At 44.3% G+C, this 22,472-nt stretch overlaps 2 protein-coding genes across 12 annotated transcripts; one reads left to right on the top strand and one right to left on the bottom strand.

The window, feature by feature from the left end:
• Positions 1-88: 88 nt before the first annotated feature.
• On the bottom strand, positions 89-22,353 carry B3GALNT1 (beta-1,3-N-acetylgalactosaminyltransferase 1 (globoside blood group)). Of its 11 annotated transcripts, none has more exons than XM_048955436.1 (5): positions 22,103-22,353; positions 21,461-21,829; positions 21,155-21,366; positions 13,601-14,368; positions 89-2,028 (listed from the first exon to the last, which is right to left on the bottom strand). In XM_048955436.1, the coding sequence occupies exon 5, from the start codon at positions 1,862-1,864 to the stop codon at positions 902-904; it is 963 nt and encodes a 320-aa protein (XP_048811393.1). In that variant the 5' UTR covers positions 1,865-2,028; positions 13,601-14,368; positions 21,155-21,366; positions 21,461-21,829; positions 22,103-22,353; the 3' UTR covers positions 89-901. The 11 variants fall into 11 exon arrangements, 10 of the variants coding, with proteins under 10 accessions (XP_048811393.1, XP_048811397.1, XP_048811395.1 ...); XM_048955440.1 differs by having other exon boundaries at positions 21,461-21,603; XM_048955438.1 differs by lacking the exon at positions 22,103-22,353 and having other exon boundaries at positions 13,601-13,706; positions 14,226-14,368; positions 21,461-22,088.
• On the top strand, positions 4,623-8,809 carry ARL14 (ADP ribosylation factor like GTPase 14). Its single transcript, XM_048955447.1, has one exon. It carries the CDS (start codon positions 5,989-5,991, stop codon positions 6,571-6,573), a length of 585 nt encoding a protein of 194 aa, XP_048811404.1. The 5' UTR covers positions 4,623-5,988; the 3' UTR covers positions 6,574-8,809.
• Positions 22,354-22,472: the final 119 nt, after the last annotated feature.

Raw genomic sequence — 22,472 nt, 5'->3', positions numbered from 1 at the left:
GACATGAGAAACCTAGAACGACATTCTTGTTTTCACTTTAAAATTTTAAGCAAGAAAACTGTTTTGAAATGGGTTTGAAGTCACAGCTTAAGCACATCTGTCTGAATCTTCCCAGTGCAGCTAGTGTGCATCAGCACCCACACCAGTGTTATCCTACAGCACCACCACACGAGGCAGCTCGTACCTGAACTGCACGTGGGCTCTTCTGCATCTAGCCCTGCAACGGCCTGCGAGCATCAGCAGTCCTACCTGACAGACATCACAGCGATTCTATTTTGCATGTACAAAATAAGCTTACGCTTGAACACAGACTATAAACATACATACATCCAAACACTGTTTAAATGAGAAGATGTAAAGCTCCCAGAAGGACAGAGCTGATACATCTAAATAAGAAGGTAGCTGCAAGTTTTGCGCTGTGCAGAGAACAACTACCTTGAGGGTGGCAAAGGATCACGCAGTTCACAGAAGGACCAAAAGAAATATCATTAAGCAGTGATTGAGAAGCATCTTCCGGGCTCATTTCTTGACATAAACATTATTCTTCAGTGACACTTCATCATGAATTCCAGGAGATTTGGGCAGACATCCCTTGGTTACAGCAGAGTGCACAGAGAAGGGTCAAAGCAAGACAGTGCAGCGCATTCCAAGTACCCTCTGTGCATAGGATAGGCACATGGAAATGTGTCAGTTCCTAAATAAAGGCACCAGGAGCCTCAGAGGATCCCAGAGGAATGCTGCCCTCACAGTTCTGCTGCTGCAGCACAGCTGGCTTTCAATCAATGTCATCTCAACATCTGTCTTTGTTCCATGCTCCCCGTACTTCAGTTCAACATTTTTACACTGGAATTCAAAGTTTCAGGTGATACAAGTGTGCATTTATCCATACGTCAGTACAGAATCAAAGGCAAGTCACTGAAATGACGGATGACAAATCCTTCCAGAACCTGATCATTTCACTTGGCGTGATGCCATGCACTGCAATCAAGCGTCGGTATTTACAGATATCGAAATTAATTTTATCAATAAAGAATTGTTGATTACCTTCTGGAATACTGATGGTGACCTTGAGTATATTTAAGCAAATTCCCACATAAACATCCTCAAACTTTATAGGTTTGATATGACCCATCAGTTCATAAATCCTCAGAGCCAGTTTTCCATCCAGTACGTAACCCATCCCACTGCAGTATGGAGGATAAAACTTGAATGGATATTCATCATAAGAAATGTATGTTTTTTGGTAAAAGCCTCTGTAGGCAACGTTATCTATGAGAGGGTAACCTGTAAAAATGCTTTCTGAGGAGTTGAACTGCAGAAGAAACTTCACTAAGTTACCAGTGTTGATGAAGACATCGGTGTCCGTCTTCATGATGAACCTAGCATTAGAACAGAACTCAGACACCCATCTGAACGCCATGATTGTTTTCAAGGTAAGATTGTTGTAAGTGTCCACAAAATCCTGGCGAATTATGTCACCATAGAGAATGATTTCATCTTCCACTGACAGTGCTGCAGAACTGTCCTCTGTTTCCGTTTCCTGACCCAGTAAGAACAGGGTTAGAACTCGATGTCCCCACCAGAAGCTTTCAGATCCCCATGTTATCCTTATGGCTTGCCTTGATTTCACGTCCTTAGGTCTCGAAGACACCAAGATGACCAGAAATGGATTTATGTCTTTGCATTTCAAGTGTTGGCGCGACGTGAAGAGGTAGGCTTGCTTGTACACCGGTTCATACTCATAGAAATACATGCTGTTCACGTGCTCAACCACAGCGTTTGAAGAAAAAGTAATGTACCACATGGTTACAGCAGAAAATATGAGAAGAAAGAAAAAGATCCATTTCAATGGGATCGTGTGCATGACACTAAAAAGAACCAGGCAGTAACAGGAGTATGTCAGTAGCCTTCAAAATCTGTACCACAAGTTCTGAAGTACGTCTCTTACTGAAAAATAGATGAAAAAGTAGTGTTCAGAATGCTGTTGTCCAAGCAGTACCTCGTTCTTAGCGTGCCAGCCAAAGTGTGCTGTAATGAGGAAGACAAACACAAGAATCATTGGCCCAGCTGTTACATGTAGCATCCTATGCACCATGAATCAATCCTGTATCCCAGAGCACAAGCAAAATGCTGAGCTGGAAGAGAGCATTTCAGTGAACAAGATGAAAAATATCTAACTTACATCAGATAGAGCAATGCTTAGAATTTGATTTTATATAAATAACAGTTCTTGGGATTTGACCAATCTGAAGTAAAACACATCAGTGTGTGGTCAGTTCTTGACAATCTAAAGGAAAAAAAAATCTGGTGATAAAGATTTCAATTCCTTACAGAAAAGCCTGATTCCGTGACATTTTGAGCAACAGAATCAGAGACCAAAGCCTGATCTGATAAGCAATGGAAAAGCTGAGAAACAAGGAAACCATCTCTTCAGGTCCCTTGCCACACTGCGCAGAACACAATCTTAAAGCTGCCGTATCCTTTCTACGTGCGGACACCACACAGCATCCAGAACAAGAACTGCATTCGCTGCAACCAGGAATCCTTCTGTGGAGCTGTGAAAGTTCAGCTCAGGTTCCCAAAAACCCTTGCAGTCCTGTCCCACCCTTCCCACCCCTGCCCTTCCAAACCCTCCTCACCGTCTTACTCATCGAAACACCAACACTGAACCATCTTCACCTTTTTTGGACATACAGCAGCTAGCACAGAGGCAGAGCGTGCAGCCACAGAAGTGAGAGCACAGGATGTGAGATCAGAAATGAGTCCTTGCAGACTACTGGCAGAAGAGGGCAAATGAAAAAAAGCCCACGCTAGGTATTGTGCCAACAGCACCATCAGCTCAACATGACGGCCAACAAAGCATTTCTGCACGTGAGGTCGCGTTCCCTAAGTGATACGCTGACCTGTCTGCAAGTTAGCACAGGTTCATCAAAATAAGGCTTTTGTAGTGGTCTGTGGGTGGGCACTATGCTCCCTGAAACATCAGACAGCTGTTCCTGTAGTGCCCAGAATCAGTAACACGGGCAAGCAACTTCCAGCTTTCAGCAGCAGAGCTCTGCCTTCAGACCCGTGATGTAAATAGAAGAAGGGCAGGTTAAAGGGGAAGCCCAAGCCCTCACTGCAGCAGGTGGCAGAAAATTTCCCTTCTGTTCTTACATCAAATGCTCAAGCGAAAGAGAAGAGGCAGAGGAGACGAAGAGCAGCTCAAGGGCTGCTCCTCTCAGGATGACATCTGTTTCCAGGCTCACAGCTTGCTGGAAAGGCCCCGCCAAGGTGAAGTCGCCTCCACGTGTCGTCCCACGGCTCACCGCAGGACCGGAGGTGTTTTTGCAGGAGCCCGGGCTGCGCAAAGCAGCGCCGCGTTCAGAGCGGCTCGCAGCAGCTCTTACGGACGCTCCGCGCTGCCCGAGCGGCCTCTCTTTGCTGCAGGGAACCTCTTTTGAGAGCGAGCACCCACAAGCCACCATTCATTAAGAGGACGTCTGCTGCCCTCTGCTGAACTCCTTAAAACTTAATTCGCTTTCACGTTCACGTTAGCAAAGAAAAAGGCCAAAAAGTTGTCGGCGACTTTTCTTCTTGGCACCTTCGAGGAACCGCCGCCCCCCGAGCGGGCAAAGCGCGGCGGCACAGCGCGGCGGCACGGGGCTCCGGCAGCGCCCGGCACGGCCCGGCGGGGGCGGCAGCGGCCCGACACGCACGGCTGCGGGTGCGGCTCTCGGCACCGCACGGCCCGGCCCCTCGGACGCAACCCCTCCCTCAGCTGCCCGCCCGCCATTACCGTGCTGCGCCGCGACGTTCCGCCGCCGCCTCCTGCTAGCCGGGCGCGTCCGCGATGTCGCGTAGGGCGGAGCGGGGCGGAGCGGCCCGCCTCCCCCGGGTAACGGCGCCGCCGCCGCCTCGCCGTTTCCCGCCGCTTCCCGCCTCGCCGCTTCCCGCCCGCTTCCCGCTCACGGCCGCCTCGCGCCTCACGGCCGCCTCGCGCCGCAGCCCGCCTTCCGCTCGTCTGGCGGCCGTCTCGCGCCTCGACCCTCCCGCCTCACGGCCGCCTCGGCCTTGCTGAGGCTCCTGTGGGTTCCAGCGAAAGAGATGTTGTTTAACTGAGCTCGGCCTCCTTCAGCCGCAAAATTCACCGCTGTGAGATCTGCCCTCAGAGCCTCCCCGGGCGCCCCCGCGGCCATTACGGCGTCCTGCTGCGGCGTTGTGGAGAGCAGCCCGCCAGCGTTACGGCACGGGGGTCCTGAGTCCTGACATAAGGCGAGCGGGCTGCCCCGTGTTTTACAGCTCTAAAACGAACATCCGAGCAAACCTACAACAGTAACCGCGCCCCAGCAAAGCAAACGCACCTTTGGACGCCCTGAGGCGAGCTCTGGTTCCCACACGTTTTGCATGGCTGCTCGTCTCCCCATCCTTCAATTCATTCCTATACATTACTTATAAAGAAACACAAATGCTTCCTTCCTTTCCTTCAGGAGGAAACACAAATGCTTCCTCCTGAAAGAAATCCTACACATAATCCACGTGTATTATTAAATATGAAAAATGCACTACAGTGAGCATGTCTCTGCCATCTGTTGCTGCCCCCAATTAGTTCTGGTAAAACCCCTTTAGCTTCAAGAGAAACCAGCTTATGACTCGTCTGCCGAGGCTGAGGTTCATTTTACTCACTGTAATATCAGGGCAACCCCTGTCATGGGTATCACAACGATTACCCGTATCAGCAGCTTATTTAGCCAAAAGACCTTTGCATCTTTTTTGCGGGTTATGTGTTTTCTGAAGCACAAATGTACTGAGCCCCACGAGTCCATTAGGTATAAGGGCCAAATAAGCAGTGAAGCACTCAGTGTGCATCAGGTTAGCGCAGTGTAGATCTACCAGCTGTCCCAAAAAACGGAGGCTAAACATGATTCCAATAATATTAGACTGAATTTTCAATTTCCTCTTATTTAATCTATAGCTTAGAACACTAGTTTGAAAATAATCCCTTCTGATTCAGACTCAGATGCTTCCCTCTTTCTTATTCCTTTCTTAAAGGAAATCAACGCAGTATCTGTGAGCAACAACAGGACAGATGATAGCAAAGCTAACAAACGTCAGGTAGCTGAATCCCACCAGAGGTCAGATCTCAAGATCTGTTCTGAGACTGCATCCTGCGTGGTGCAGTTGGATGTGTTCACACCAACATAACTCAGAGTTTGTAGTCAAAGCAGAGCACTTCGTGCAGGAAGGAACAGGAAGAATAACTACTGAGTCAAAGGCAGCCAGCTTTAGAGCACAGCACATTTTTAAGTGCAGGGCTAATACAGCTTGATTGAGTCCGTGTGTACCTCCACAGGCGAACATTAGAAACCACTTGAGATTAATGCTCTGCTGGGAGATGAGATACTCTGGTGAATCGGGAACTTTGTCGTTCCATGGGCAGATGATCCTGGACAAACCAATAGGGTTTTCCTTCTCACTGGCTGTGTTATTAAGTTTCTTCTCCAAAAGGGATGCGGTGACACAGTGAGGTCTCTGTGGGCACTCAGTGAGACAGCTGCAGGAGGGTGGTGGATCTCTGGACTGTGGGGTTTGGGTGTATAACCAGATCACTGCTGACTCAGAGCACGCAGTTCTTCAGCAAAAGAAGAGTTCCTATATTCTAGAGGATGGTCAAGTGAGTATGGCTCAGTGTTTGAGCATGTTTAGAGACCTTTGGGCTTTGTGACCCATTGCTACATTACTCACTGCAGTTCCACCCACGGGCTTGGCATTGAACATTACACCTTCATAAATACTGTTTGCATATTATCAACTCGATAGAAGCCAGAATGTATTTGTACAGAGCTTTTACTTACTTTTCATAGCACAAAGCAGCTGCTTCCACTTCCTTTTCCTTACTCTTTGTGCTCCGTCTGACGGAGGAAGAAAGAAGTCGTACTGATAAAAACTGGCTCCACAGAAGACAGTGGATTCCGCCTCTAAAGGTTCAATACAGAAACCACGGCACAAATGGGCCTCCACATCACCAAGCACTCCAAAGTAAAACAAGCTAATATACTGATGTTAGGACTCGATTCGGCAGGGAAATCTACTCTGCTGTACAAGTTCAAGTCTGATGACGTTTTTCTAACGATTCCAACAATTGGCTTTAATGTCGATATGATCGAAACGGGGAAAGATTTTACACTGACTTTTTGGGATGTTGGAGGACAAGAGAAAATGAGACAGCTTTGGTGCAATTTCCTGGAGAATGCAGAAGGACTCATGTATGTCGTGGACAGCGCTGATAAGCAACGTCTAGAGGAATCAAAGAAAGCATTTGAACTCCTTTTAAAGAATGAATCTATAAAAAACGTGCCGGTCGTCGTGCTAGCAAACAAGCAGGATCTGCCCGGAGCTTTAAACGCTGAGGAAATAACCAGGAGATTCCACATGAAGAAGCACTGCTGTGACAGAAATTGGTACGTCCAGCCCTGCTGTGCCATCACGGGAGAAGGTCTGTCAGAAGCTCTCCAAAGGATGACTGCATTTGCAAAACACTACAGCAGATCAAAGGAGATCTCTACAAGTTTTAAGCAAAAGGAAAAAAGTTAAGAATTTATGCCGTCAGATTTTGGTGAATATGACTCAAAATATTTTATAAGACTAAAATATTTGATTCTGGAGGACTCATTTATGAGTAAATGAATATTTATAATGCACTGGGACGATTTTAAATTATGTTCTTATACCTGCAGATGCTTCTGAGATACGGCTGCACTTTTATTAGTGGCACCACACTCAGGGTTATTCAGCTCAGACGTGTGTTGAATGGTAAAAGAGGCAGAGTTGACCACTTCAATTTTTGTAGTTGCAAAGAAAATAGGTGAGCAATGCTTAAAATGTTTACGCCAAGTAATTCATCAAACGGTAACAGAGCCAAGCAGTTCATTCAGTAAGAACAGCAAGAGATAAGATGTTGTTTCATTAGATGTACTCTGTGGATGTGTTCCTTGCTTATAGTTGTTTGTAGCCTAAGCTCTTAGCTATGTGCAAAAAGAAATGTAACATTATTCAGTATTTGTTTGGAGACTATTGCATTCTATGACCGATTACTATGAACAGATTTTAACAAGCAGCATCTGCTCCTGCCAAGCCACAGATAAATCTGCTTGTAAGGGGTAGGTCTGCTGTCACACTGTTACCCCCCTGTCCCTCTGCTGCTGTTTGGGGCTGCTGGTCAGCTCTTAGAAATCAGGCCGGATCCTGTCCTGCCTGTAGCAAAGCCACCTTAGATTTTGTTACTGAGTAATTTAGTTCTGATTAAATCTGACATAAGAAGTGCAACAAAGTGCTGGTCCTGTTGCTACAGCTTGGGGATTAAAAAAAAAAATTGAATGAAATTTCTGTTGAGACATCCTGATTCATGAAGGAGTGAATTAGTATTCTGAATGCTTTAAAGCAACGATGGATTGTTAACTAGGAGACTAATTGAACTGTATCGACCGTGAAAACAGTTTAAATGCTAAGATGGAAAAGTTAATAGAGCCTGTTCCTTCATAAGGAAGTGAAAAAGACCGTTGGTTATGTAGTTACTGGTTATACAGTCCCAGAACATCCAGCCCATCTATTTCTGCCTTCCTGAGCCATGTCTGCAGAGGTAGGATGCTCCGGGGCTCAGGATGTTTGCTTAGACACCTGGATTTCTTCTCCCCTGCATCTATCACAATCGCTGGCCATGTCCTTCAGTCACTCAGCAGCCCCTTGGCAAAAGGATCTCTGAAAAGCTGTGGCAAAGCTCAGCACGTGTGCCTGGTGTGCAACAAGTTTGCATTTCATTCTTAGTAATAAACAGGCAGGAATTTCAAGTTGCAGAAGGGTGAAGAAGTGAGTAAAGCCCCCAGCTGTACCCTGCTGTCTCATGCATGCGTTATTCACAGACGAGAAGCCATCAGGTGAATTCACTGCAGTAGTGAACAAAGGAAGCTTTCTCAGCAGAAGCTGTTATTAACACTGACAGCAATTACTGTGGGCTAAATCCTGAGTCATGTTGAGCCTACGTTTCCAAGAGCAGAGCAGGTCTGCAGACTCGACATTGCCCGGGCTGTTCATTCAGAGTCAGTGTAAAATACCTTCTAGCACAGAAAATATTTCTGATGAATGCGCAACCATGGAAATGTTGTTTTTCCAAACTAAATTCAATGTTAAAAATGTAACATTTCAGACCAATAAATTTATAAACATTTGTATGAGTGTGATTTAATTCTCCCAGTCATTTAATCTGATCAGGTATCGATTACAAATCAGAATCCAGTTCACTGGCCTCAGGACTTCCTCGTTCAGCAAGGGATTTAATGAGTGTACCAGGGTCTCCAATTAGACAAGAAGTTCTGAAGGGAGAAGCAGCACAGTATGATTAGACCCAGTTGGCAGAGCTAAAATACAGAAGCAGCTCTCCGGCACACAGTCGCTCCTCCAGGTTATCAGATTAAATGATGCCCACATTGATTTGAAGCAAATCTTTTACATTGCACTTCAGAGGAAATAAGACTTTTTCACATTCACTTAATATCAAGTACTTTTTCTATTTATATTTTTTCTAAGGGCTTTCCTCAGGAAACGAAGCCCTGGCCATTTTATCTGCCTGTGGAGACCCCTTTCCCTGGATGATTTTGAAGCCTCAAAACAAATATCAATCAAGCTGGACGTAGTGGAGGATTCTCAAAGGAATTGCATGCTTGAAAGTTTAATTAAAAAAATCAATGAGACAGAGAAAAGGGACCACACTGGTGCCCCCACTGAGGGCAAGGCTGATAAGGTACAAGAGACAGATCTCCCAGGGGATAAATGCTCCATTTTAGCATTTCAGCCACAAGAGAGCCAACAAGACAGAAATCCACAGAGCACAGACTTAATTAGTTTGCCTGCTCCCAGAGCTCCTCCTGGCTGATATTTTTCTATACTGTATGGATGAAGTGTATTGGGCTTCTTTGGGATGAGCACACAGCGGGCATAGAATCCACTGTTCAAAACTGCCTTTCTACATCTGGAGTAAAGCATCTCCTTGAGTACCCACCACGTCCAGGGCTGCGGAGAGGCCTATTCCATGGGTAAGAAGGTGAGGAGGAAGAGCAGCTTGTAGGAGCAGACAGCAGAGCACGTCCGGGTGGGCCCTGCAGCCAAGGTGGCACATCTCCCCGGCCCACAGCCAGGCAGGGTTTGTGCTGAATGAGTTGTCAGAGGAGGAGAGCGGGGCCTCCTGTGCCAGTTGCCACATCTGTGCCTTCTGCTCTTGTGCACACAGCGCAACCCAGGGCGCCGTCTGCTCCCTGCTGGAAGCCTGGAAGTTGTTTGATACCCGATCCCATCGCAGGTCACGTGTGAAATTGATGGCAAGGAAGTTAAAAAGGCATTTCAGCACTCCATCCTGCTATGGGGAGCTTCAGAACATTCAGCTGCTTGGCTGAAAAATACAGTTAGCAGAATAGTGTATATGTTCAAGAGCACAACCAAACTGAATCCTGCTTGTGCTAAAAATACAAGGCACAGCATCACAAGCACAACTGATTCCTGGATAACTTTTATTTTGTTATTTAAAAGCTGTATTGGATACAAAAGCTATAAGGATCCTAAAAACGATTTTAGGATTCTTGAAGGAAATGTTCAGGGTGCCTCGAGAAAGCAAGAAGAGTGTGCTGCCCCCTGCTTGTGTAACAGGAACGTCAGAAGCTGCTTTTTCATACTGCAGCCAAACTGAGCAGCAGATCAGATGCTGTGTGACTGGAAAAGTTTGCTTGGGGGAAGGTTTTAAAGGCACTGGGGATCTTGCCAGCCTTCTATGATGATTCTGGGTTTGGAACTCTTCTCATTAGCTTTTGCAATGAACCACACCCTGACTGCAGGTCCTGACCTTTGGTTCCTGCATTTCTTATTGATGCATACTGACAGTCTTGTGCAACTGCATGAGACAGGCAGAAACATCAAACATGTTGCAGCTGCACTGTAGGAGTCCTCCAGTGTCTGCTATTACACGAAGTTGGCTGTGCCTGTTTGTTTCTGCTCAGAACAATCATCTCTGAACAAGTCAATGGTGCATAGCTGAGACTGTGAAACACAAAGGGCAGGATGTGAGAATCCTCAGCACGCTGTATGCTGTCAGCTGTACAGGAGCTTATTCAGTGGGAAATGTTTGGGTGTGATCATTTAGAAGCTAACAAACATGGAATATGGGGAAACGTCCTTCTGACCAAGCATTGATGACTGTGGTATAAAATCACAATTGTCCTCCTGAATTTTGGAACAGATGTCACAGAGCTGACTGAACGCCATCCCAACAGGACTGAATGCTGTTTTAAGGGCAGACAGGGAACAACCTAAGGAACCACGGCACATCTGGATGGTAACACTCCCTCCTTCCTCTGGGAAACAACTCCTCCAGTAACTGAATACTCTGCAGAATCAAAGGAAGGAATAGTGCAGAAGAAATGCAGGACAAGGCTTTCTCAGTATCAGGTAATCTAAGCTGGTCGAGTTACCTCACATGTTTCTATCCCCCCCCCCCCTTTCAGACAACTAAACTCCAATAATGGAAGACTTTCATATATTGAAACAAATATCATCTGCTTTTATTTGTTCAGAATATTTAGAAGCACTGTGTGCATGTTGAAGTAGGCTTTTCTGTTAAAGTAAATGACCCATGCAAAGTTCTGTGCTGCTACAACTAGAGTTCTTGCACTTGTAAGTGACTCAAGTATTCCTATTAAGCACAGGCATAAGGAATCTGGACATCTAAACCTCATCAGATCACAGTAGATTCTGTAAGTCTCTGTAATTCAAGATGTCAAGTCTTGAGGATGGAGACCCTACTTAAAAAGCACACACCATCCTCTGGGTGAAATTTACAAATACAAATTCTTAAAACTGTAACAACTTAAAACAGGCCTTATTTTGAATACATGTAACTTCAACAAATCACGCTTTACCTCGTGACTTCTTTCCTGCAGAGTTCTGTGATGCTCTTGTCCTGCTCACAGCACTGCACAGTTTACCTGCAGCATCGCTGTGCTGCATCTGGAGCAAAGCTGGGCTGCCATAAAGGGACACCTCCCACCCCCCTCTCCTCCCTGAGCCCTTCCCCAGCTACACAGTTACACTTGCAGGTCTCTGCACAGCAGAAATTTTCTCACTTTCCCACTGCTTCAATAGTTACCACAGAAGCAATGGCAGTTTTTGTGGTCTTTTTATTAGATTTTCATTGAGCCCTGTGTGCTTGCTCTCACGCTGCTCCTTACACTTGGAAACAATAACCCAAATGCATTTACAAAACTGTTTCATTGTTTTCTTCCAGATCCTTCCTTAAAGCACTCCCTTCCCACCACGCATTCAGAAATCCTGACAATAGCTCTCCTGCTTTTATGATACGGCCTTGGCCCATATTTTTGACAACTATTTTATTATTTCCTCTTTTAGCCCCAGAATGTGCTTTCTTTGGTCCAAAGATCATCTTTTTGTTCTGCGTTTCATATAGTTCCTGATTGATGAGAAGAGTTTATAGGTTATATCCTATTGCTATTGCCCCAGTCCTGTGGGATATCTGCAAAAATAAGCCATTTTTGAGGTAAAATAAACCATGAGGCTTCAAAATCTAAGCCTCGTGTATTTGTCCTTTACAGCAAAGATAGTTGGAGGCAGCAGCAACACCTGCACTGCTCCAAAGCCAATCTCCCTAACAACCACGCTTGGCTGTTAAAGGGTAGCTGTGCCTTAACACTGCTCAGATACTTTATCTAAGGTACACACATTAATCACTGAAGAATGCTATTCTCTCAGCCCTCTCTTAACTGATTTGGAATTCTGAATTCATGAGAAAATCCCTCATTTCACTTTGGCATAAAATAAAACACAAAGGCATTCTGTAAGCAGCTTAACAACTACATGAGAGATGAATGTCAGCTCCGTCAGTCGGGTTTGATGCCCAGAGCCCTTCCTCCTCTGGATGCTGTCATCTCACCTCCCCACAGCACAGGGCTGTGCCTTTTGACTGAAAGCACCTTTTTGCCTTGCTGAGGATTTACAGTGTAAGGTTCATTGTCCCTGAACTGTGCAGAGCTGCTGGCAGTAGGAATGCTGATGCACTCATCAGTTACCTGCGCGCTGCAGGCAGCACAAGTGTGTGAAAATACAGCTTGATTCACTCTGGTTTATTTCCTAATCTAAGAAGATAAAATAAAATAAGAAACAGTCTGCTTCAGACAAGGTATAGAAGGAATTATGCAGGAGGTGAACGGAGGGAAGATAAGTATGGAAACACAATGGAAGAATACAAAAAAAAACAAAGAAAAATTGGTGAGAAGCGTTCCCAGGGCAAACAGAGCAGTGGGTGCGTGCAGGCAAACTGAGCAACACAGAGCAACACAGACCAACAGGTCATGCTGCAGTCACCAGCTCTTGAGCATTTTTCACATTTCCCTCTTGCAATAAGTGTGATAAGAAGCCTCTTCTTGTTCTAAAATCAATATTTAACGCATTCCCGCTTTGCTCACATACATAACCACCCAAGCATTTCGCTGTGTGCATCACACACAAAAGGAGATGTTTTTCATAGGTTTCAGTGGCATTCGGCCCCCCAAAGAACATCTCCTTAGAGAAAGTGAGGTACAAATAACTGACTCCCTATAGCAACTCTAAGTAATGCGAACTACTTAATCCCAAATAAGAATAATTAACATATGTTGCACCATATCAAAATCAATTGTGGAAATGAAATGCAGTAGCCTAAAGTTGCTCTCCTATCTATCCTACACAAGAAGACACTCGTGTTTCTCAGCTGTCACCTGCTTAGTAAGGACTATGCTTCACACCTTTCCTTTTTTAAAACTAAGGTTTTCCAAAGAGTCATTTGGTTCATTAAGCACTTGAAGTTATCTTTTACTGCTTATGCTAATGGGCAAACAAATACACAGTCTTAGGTCTCGTGTTAGTAAAAAGCCCATGTAGAGTTCTGGGTAAAATTCAAGGCAAATACTGGAAGTCCCTGTCTGATTTGAGCAATATTGCAAAACCACTTCATAAAAGTTCAGTATTTCCTCCCTGAGACATCTTGTGGCCATAGGACATACTGCAGTTAATAATAATTAAACTGTAAATTCAAATAGTGACAATGCGAGCTTGAGATCATTTTGGTTTGAGATGTTTATGCAACACAGAGCTAAAAACCTGCACCCTCCTTTTTCAACCACAATCTCATTAATTAGAACAGCAATGAAGCACCTTCAGATACGAACCTTTACAGATATCAATACCTACAGCCCAGTGGTACCAAATGTGGCACCTCAGGAAATACCCACACTTCATTCCACCTGAAGACGACTGTTTCAAAATTACAGCACTTTGGGGAACAGAAACTTCCTAACGGTGCACGTTTTCTCAAAGTGGTGTCTAAGCAGAGCCATGCATTTACTTCAGTATTTGACCTGGACAAGAAATCTGCAGCTTGAAACCACTTCAAATGTAACTATTCCAAATCAACGCCACGGACTGAAATGTTTGACATTCTTCTGTCAGAAGATTTTCCTCAAATAACTTCTTTTGAGGAAATTATTTAGAATTCTCTCATTAACAATTCTTATTATTCTGTTTGTACCTCACTGGATCATCTCCTCCTCTCGCAGCCCTTCCAACTCATGAAGATAAGTGCACCACCAGTGAGGAAGTGGCCAGAAGAGCTCCCCCGATACGCAGGAGTCCTTCTGTAAGTGAATGATTACATCATTAACACAGAGCCCTCTCCTATATGGTTCTCCCTTTGCTCTGGGGGCTTGCAAACCTCACTAACCCACTGGGCACAAAGACACTGTATTTCCTTGTAATTAAAAACCCACTCAATACATTAGCAGTGTAATTCACGTATACAGCAAATTGCATGATGTCTTTCATATTTGCTTCACGGGGTTCTGATTTATTTACAGTATGTAAATGCTGAGAGGATTAAAACTGTTCCTATCTCGTGGGAATCCCTCCTGCAGTCTGGTCTATAGAAGGAGCTGTGAGTGTCGTATATAACGAGCTAAAATTAACAGAACAAGCCTGACATTTACTTGAAAATCTCTTGAAGTTATGGAGCACTGAACTTAATTTTTGAAGAAACTTGATTTAATGTTTGACTGTTATGCTGCTGGTGGATGGTAGTGTCTTGTTTTAGACAATTCAAGAGTAATTCCATAACAGCACTCACCCTAACCTAGCACCCCTCTGATAGCCAAACCTACCTCCCCAGAAAGTGAATCCTCGTGCCATCAAACACGTGGCTGTGCCCCCAGCTGAATGGCTGTCGGTGGGTTTCCCAGGTGAGGCTGTTGTTACTGGGGTGCAAATCACCCACTGGTTCCTTTTCCTTACTCTTGGTCGTAGCCTTTGGGAAAAAAAGTAATCAACAGTCATTCAAACGTTCAATAGGCTTTACCCAGTAACACAGATGTCCAAAGCTTAACGACCCGTCGGTGCACAACCCGTGCCTTTTCCCTTCTTCCTTCACTCTCTCCTTTGTTTTTGTTTTTTTGTTTTTCTCCAAAAGCAGTTTTTATCATTAGAGTAAAATATACACTGGCAGCTGTGGACACAGAAACAAATATTCAGGCAGGTAAGTCTGCCTCAAAATCTTCTGTGTAACAGATGGGAGTGCAAGGCAGCTTTGCATCAGCTTTTTACTTGCTACTCTGTGGGCAAGTACTACTCATAGTCTACTGAAATACTGCAAGAAACACTGGGTTGGCCACCACAGCATCCAGGACTGCCATGCTGCCTGTCCTGTCATCAGCAGCACTGCTTCCCCCCAATCCTCTCTCTGTGCAGCATTATTCTCCTGCAGGAACAGCACAGAATTCTGCCCTATCTGTCTCACAGATTGAATATCACCACTGAGAAAGGACAGCAGGTACTCCATCGCCTATCAGGATGTAATTATGTGCTCCTAAACCAGAATTGCCATTAACCTCAAAGTGAATTTTCACACGAAGTAGTTAGTGATTCATAACAGCCCTGAATTACAGTTCATAACTGAAAGGAGATTTTAATAATATAAAAAGAAGTAATGAACGCTAAAAGAAAGAGTTGATGTAGGTGATCTGATAGAAGTATAGAGTTCTTTAAGCTACTAAAACTCCACGTATTTCAGGGAAATTATGTGGCCATTATTCCCCCTCCAAAAGAAAAGCTGAAACAGAAATATTACCGTTTATCAGACACCAGAAAATAAAGGAGAGCTCAGTCACAAATCCTTACAAGAATGGGCCTCGTTAGTGCTGCTGCTCAGAAGTACTCATTTTCTACATTATAGTTCAACAAAGAGATATGCATAGTTAGTGTATTTTCACATCCCTACTCAATATCAATCCTTCAGCCTTCCGAAATTCCAAAGGCAGTTATGTATTCCAGTTGCCTTGCAAAATTAGACTGAAACGCAGCATTGAAAATAGCAATCTGCATCTGGACATTTACATATTTATTCATAAAAGATGCATCTCAGATCCGATGCCATTTTATACGCTAAATTCTGCTCACTGGCAGCATCAACAGCCAGAATCATAGAATGGTCTGGGTTGAAAAGGACCTCATCATCTAGTTTCAACCCCCCCTGTGCCACCAGAGCAGGCTGCAGAGCCACATCCAGCCTGGAAAGAAGTAATACAGCTTAAAATTCAGGTGCTCCCTTAGGTGTCCCTAGCTCTGTGATCCTATTAGTCATAGAGTCACAGAACACCCTGAGTTGGAAGGGACCTACAAGGATCATGGAGTGCAACCCCTGGCTCCACACAGCACCACCCAAAATCCAAACCCTATGTCTGAAAGCACTTGTCCAAACACTACATGGCTTGTAGCTGTGACCAGTGCCTTGGGTTGCCTCTTACAAGCCTTGAGTGTTCCACGTCCAATGGGAAACTCATTGCCTAACACTTCATATTAATTTGTAATTATCTAAGCATACTGTACATAACACTTGTTTTTCAAAATACAGCTCTGAGCATCACTCTCCCACCTGATAGACCAAGGAACAGAGGATATGAGGGCAGGTGGGTGACTTCTCCTTTCTGCAGACAGCACAGGAGAGGAACAGGATTCAGAAAATTGAAGTTCCCAGCCCTATGTGCAGATAATAGTTTTCCTTCTAAGAACCACTATGGAATTCACCTAAAGCAAGAAGATTCCCTTCACTGTGCTATCATCAGTGGAGCTACCAGAGGAGAACTTGGTTCCAGGGACTTCTTTAGAAGGGACTTTTTTTTTTAACATGGAAACAAGATACCCCCAAGCCTTGCAGCAAACACAGAAGCAGCTCATTTAACCAACAGTTTCCTCACTTTTTATCTCAAACAAACTTTTTCCACCCGGTATTTATTAGGAAATTGTTCTCTTTGAAAGGTAGAGCTGCTGAAACAAAGACAGGAAACTCAACTCCACAGTCTGTGGATCCCTGCTTGGTTCTCCTTCTTCTTCAGCTATTTGCAGCTGACAGATTCTGTGGTCACTTCCAGCACCAAGAAACTTCCTTGGCAAGAGTTCCTGCATGGTCCCTAAGTCTGTCTTCAAATGATCTGATCGTTAAAAGCCAAACGTGCAGAGACTGGTGAATTTTCCTACAGTTCAATTTAAATCAAAAGCAACCTCAAAATAGAAGGTTCTATTAAATACAAAGTCATGTTAAATCAGACTAACTGAGCTCAGGCACAGGTTCATGTACTGCTCCACACAGCTCTGACAGCCTGACCGTGAGCTCTAACACGAGTGCCTGCTGCTCAGTGCTTGCAGTCATGTGGGAGCCCTACGTTTATTTTCTAATCACAAGAGCAGATGTTCAGCTGATGTGAATCAGCAAACCGCCCCCAAAGCCAAAGGAACTACCTTTAATTGGTACCATCTGGGGATCTGTTTTGCAGGCCCTCTTTTTGAAGGCAAAGAATGCAGTGCGTTATCTTAGAACTCATCGCACGGTAGCTTCCAAAAAAAATGGAAAAGGAAAATATCTAAAGCTCTTTAACTAGGAAAAAGTCCTCATGATGTGGTGTTTCAAACTCAAACAGGCCGCGTGGGAGGACATCCCCAGGCCAATTATAATACTTAGGCTCTAAGCAAGCACAGGAAAGAAAGCCTGGTGAAGGACAGCGTGAGAGCACTCAAACTGATTTGGCACAGTGACATCAACAGCCTTTGGATTTATGGACAGCTGATATGGGCCAGCGCTGAAACCAAGCACGAGAGCATCTCTCAGTAACGTTAGTGCACTGTACAACGTGATTACAGTGTCACAAATGGAAAGGTGTTGAATCCCACCGAGTTTTGGACAGCTTAGGACACGTTAGGCTGATTTTCAGTTCCGTGCAGTCCATTGCTCTATTTGTGTTGCTAGAAAGTAGGTTTCTAAGCACTGCTCCAGCTAAAGGGTAGAAGTGTTAATACATTAGGTTTTTCTCTAAATACAGCAAAGCTGAAATACAGCATAACCAATGACTCTAAATTCTACTTGTAAAATGGACCCAGGAAGATAAAGACATGCACCAGAACTCCACAGCTTTGGGATGTGACAGAAGCATCACGCTGCATGAGAGAATGACTCTTGTGTGCAAATGAATTTAGCCCAAAGATATGAGAGCTGAAACTACTTGCAGAAAATTCCCTAGAAGCTATTTCTGCTCATGCACTGTAGCAGCACCTGTCATTGATTACACGGGCTGTATTACCTTTCAAAGCAGGGTAAATCATTTCTCTCCCAGCCTTGGCTGCAGAGCAGCACTGCGATGCCTTCCTAGGGGTAACTGCAAGGCCTGAGATGAACACAGACACTTGCCAGGGGTGGTTACAAAATGTTGGATTACTGTACTACATGTTATGTATAGTCAAGAGTTTGTGGTTCACATATTTTACTTCTGTCACGCAAAGCTTCCAACAAAAAGCAACATTAAGCAGCAGAGTAACAGTTTAAAAAGCACACTGAAAAAGTGAGCAGAGAGTCAGGGCAGAAGGCTGTGCTTTGTTTCAGACATTCATTTATCTAAGACAGCAGTATTAATGTACTTGTAGCTCAAAAGGGATGACATGCATCCACCCCACATTTCTTCAATGCACAGGCCATCATACTGCACTTTTCACATGCCTCCAGACGTCAGTAAAAAGTAAAGCCATGATAGCAGTCAGCAATGACTGCAGGAACTCTGCTGCGTTTGTTGTGGCTGCTGCAGGTACAGCACTGCAAATTGACTTACAACTGGAGCAAAGCAAAGCTGAACAGCTAATAAAGAACCAGCTAACAAAGCAAGAGGTCAGAGAACCTCAGGTTTGTGTGAACATTTTCTAAAAGAGAGAAAATTACAGTCTGGCTCAAACAGTTCAAATGGGTAAAATAGGAAAACAGCACAGGAGATTGCGGGGGCTCAGGCAAAACCCAGCGCCGTACCAAAAGGTGACACCCAAAACACAGCAGCTGGAAATGGCACATACAAAAGCACAGTTCTAACTCAGTGATGTACAGGAGGACTGAATGTAACAGCAGCACTCAAAGAGTAGAAATCAATTTTTCCTCTTAATCTTAAGAGTTGTGCTGCCTTTTGCAAAAGCACAGCTTTGATTTAGTTCCCCTAAAGCAGCCTGTGGCTCCCAGTTCAGGGGGAGGCCAGAAATACAAGCCCAGTGCATGCTGCTCACAGCCCAGTGCTGTGCTGCAGGGTCTGCACAGGCTCATGCTAAGGCCGTGTGCTGACTTGTTTCTGGCACCATTATGCCTCCACCTGCCCTCTCCTTCAGCAGAAAAAGTCTGTCAGCACCTCCATCTCTCTCTAGAAAAGCTTTTGATGTTAAGGAGCTACAGCAGAGCACTTTGGGGACAAGTGAAAACAAGTGCAAAGAACCTGAGCTGCTTCGTGGAGCCTGAACCAGCCATAGAGTTTTACTTGAATGGCTCCTATTCAATCTTACATAGCTGTTTTTTGTAACGATGTCCATCTCAAAATAAAGCCCCATTTTGTGAAGCCCAGTTCAGTTTTGATGTCTTTCTCAACTGGTGCAGCATTCACAGCTGATCCCAGTCCAAGTTCAGGTATTGCTTGGTATGGCTGTTTTAACATCCAGCAAGCTCCCTTGGATTCCAGACTTGGAAATGCTGCTTGTAAAATGAACACATATATAGCTGTGTTTGCACACCAAACAGAAGATTATCAGAAAATACCCTACCAGAAAATATCCTACCTACTTTTTCATTAATACTAGCTATTCCATTTTGAGTCTGAAAAGGCACATAAGCCCCAGGATTAGCGAACATTTTTCTATGTACAAAACAAATCTTCTCAGTTTTACATAACATCTTGTTCCTTACACTACAGACAGAGGTTTACTGGCATGAGAATTGATTTCCAGCAACTCATTTTGCTCAAATGGACCAAAATTTCTGCTTTATGTTAAAAAAACAGAGCAGCATCACAAGAATTCCGAAGAGAACTGTTCTTCAAAACAAGTCTTCCACGTGTTGGGAGATTTGCATGGCAGATCTGAAGTAAAATCAAACCAATACAAAAATAAGGTGGTAATTGTTCCTCTGAGAGCTAAACAGATTTATCAGACTCCAGTTAAACAAAATGCACTTGATTAATCTCTGGTTACGTCTGCACTTAAGACAGACTGTAAATTATTCTTCAGATGATACCAGACCAGAAATACAGATCAAAGACTGCTGAAGGATAGTCTTCCTCTGAACATACATAATTTAATAACAGCGAAGCTTGCTCTTGAATTTTGTATGAAGGTGCACGGTAAGAAAACCACACGTGTCAGAATGGTCTGTTAGATCTGTGATTTTAAGGCAGGTGTCAATTTGAAGGAAGATTCTCCGAGGAATGCTGAGTGATTCTTAGTTATTTTCAAATGGTTACTCATGAAATGACACGGCTATTGCTCAGCTCCTCCTTTCGGCCAATCTTTTTCCAAGAACTGAGAGGTAATGCTAAGAGAGAGATGATTCCATGGAAAGGTCATTGTTACTAGTTGGGGCATTGAGTCAGTTGTGGTCGCTAGAGAATGTGCTGGCTTTCCAATTCCATCCTTCCCAAACTACATGCTGTGTAATCAGTCAGAGCTGAGTGTGGCGACAGAGGTGATAAATCAGCCTGTTTAGGTTAGCAAAGACAAGGAAAGGCTAACTATGAAAACAGCAGTGATGGAGAAAACTTGTCTTCCTTTTTGTTAACTTCTGGGCCAGCTCTTGGACACTGTGTGTTTTTTTCACCTTGTCATCTTAAGGCATGATCAGAAATCAAATTGCAGAGACCAATTTCATTATTGGTGACCACGTTTTGCAGAGACAGAGCCTGAGTTGTGCATTAACCCACGGATTCACAAAGAAAACTTCTTAAGGATGCAACAGTCTAAAAACCACTCTGCAAAAATGTTTCCTTGGGACTCAGCAGCTGTTCCTCCAAGGAAGGGACAGCACAACTAACCAGCAAAAACGTGATAGATCTGTAAAGCACTTGACATCTTATGAGACCAATGATTTCATGTCATTCTGTAACAGTAACTTTTCAGTATTTTTACTTATGCTATTATGCAAAGCTCCAAAGCAGTTTCACTTTTGAAAAGCCTTGTATTTCATTCTGTCTCATGCAATTTCCTCAGGAGGAGCAAAACGTTAACTGTACAAACAGCTTAATCAGCCAAAATGCATAGTGCTTCACCTCAAATTTTCACTTCAAAAAATACATAGCTAGTTTAACTTCAGTTATGTTTAGGTATTACTTTCTGCATTCTCTTACCATGTCAAACAAACAAACAAACAAACATAGTTCAGCAAAGGCATTAGATCACGGTTGGCAGCGTAGATCTATTTCCATCACATTAACTGTGTGATTGCAATAGCTGTCTTCAGCTGGGGCAGTTTCAAAGATGACAGAGAATGAAGAAAATACAGGATTTTGCGTGTCTCTGTGAAACATACAATACAATCCTCAGCCACAAGAGGAGGCAGCCTTAAAACATGCCTGAAAATTAAATCAGAAGTAGGGAAGTTTCACTTTAGCTAATTCAAACCATTCAGACGTAAATACAGAGCTACAAAATAAACTCAGTACAACAAAAGCCATAGCAAATGTAAGAGATTTCCAATTTGGTAAGGCAAAATATTTTACTTGCTAATCCTTTCATTAAAATAGTGCATTACCTCTTAAGACGCAAATAGACAAGTACAGAAAATTTCTTTCTTGTATACCAGACTGCAACATCCAGGAGTTACTGTTGCTGGCTTCAAGGAAGATGGTAGACAACAAGGTACTCCCATGTATTTAGAGAGACTGAAGTACTAGGTACCACTCCCAGCATAATTTTGTTAGAAGTTAAAGTTGTGTCCAAATGTTACATGCAGTACCAAGTAAGCTTTGAAAGGAAGAAAACAAAACAGTGTTATCTTCACAAAATATCCAGGTTTTTTTTTTAATTATTATTCTTTTAATCCTTGTTGTCTGCCTACCCAGAAATTTTCTGTGATCTGATCAGCCGCGTCACAAAAAAGCTGCAGAATTAGGAGATTTCTTCTGCATTTCTGGAAAAGTCACTGCCAAGAAGCTGTAGCTTATCAGCTCCGAGTTTCCAGCAAACAGTGTTGTTATACTCCTAATTCACCAAAATAATAAGGACGTATCAGAGAACCACATCACTTGGTGTAAACAGAAAGCCTCAGCTGTGTTCAAACAAAACACATCCATGGAATTTTCACGGTACCATTATTCTCTTTGCTGCTATGCTCAATATAAATTCAGGAAAGATAAATTCAGGAAAGACTTTCTGCAACTGCAGCAGCTGGTGCAACACATAGGTGACATTTTCGTTATAAAGCATCCTGGAAGGAAGCAAAGAGTTAACAAACCCGTGTAACGTTGAAAGCTCTTAACTATTATGGAAACCTCGTGTCCGCCAATATTGATAAGAGAGGTAGTGGCTTTATTTCTGACAGGGGAGGTTTAGGTCGGGTATTGGGCAACATTTCTTCTCCAGAAGGTGGTGATGCACTGACAGAGCTGGGATCCCCATCCCTGGGGGAGCTCAGAGGGGATGCAGGCAGAGGGCGCCGAGCCCTAAGCACACACAGCGCCGATTCTCTACCGGAGCTTACCCGCGTCCCCACAAGAGCCGCCGCAGCACCCGCCGTTCCCCGCGCCCCGCTTCCTCCTCTGCCCCCTCAGCCGCGCCTACCGCCAAGGCCTGGGGAAGCAGGGCTGATATCGCCTTCATTGAGACCGCAGCCCTCTCTGACACACACACACCAGCCCCCAAGGGGAAGAAATGCATTATTGAAACGTTTAATTGACTTTTGCCAAGTCTGGCGTTACAGCGACGACCGCGCTCCCCTCAAGACGACGAGCGACCGCCTCCCGCTCCTCCCCTCTGCCCCGTCGCCCCGACCCGCCACTCAAAATGGCGGCGGCCGAAGCTCCTGGAAAGGCTCGCTCTCTCTCCCCTCCCCCTCCCGATCTCCGTCATCG

This window comes from Lagopus muta, chromosome 9 (genome assembly GCF_023343835.1).
Source record: "Lagopus muta isolate bLagMut1 chromosome 9, bLagMut1 primary, whole genome shotgun sequence".
Lineage (NCBI taxonomy): Eukaryota > Metazoa > Chordata > Aves > Galliformes > Phasianidae > Lagopus > Lagopus muta.
Note: the sequence above shows the minus strand (reverse complement) of the source record. Positions and strands in the feature narration are given on the sequence as shown.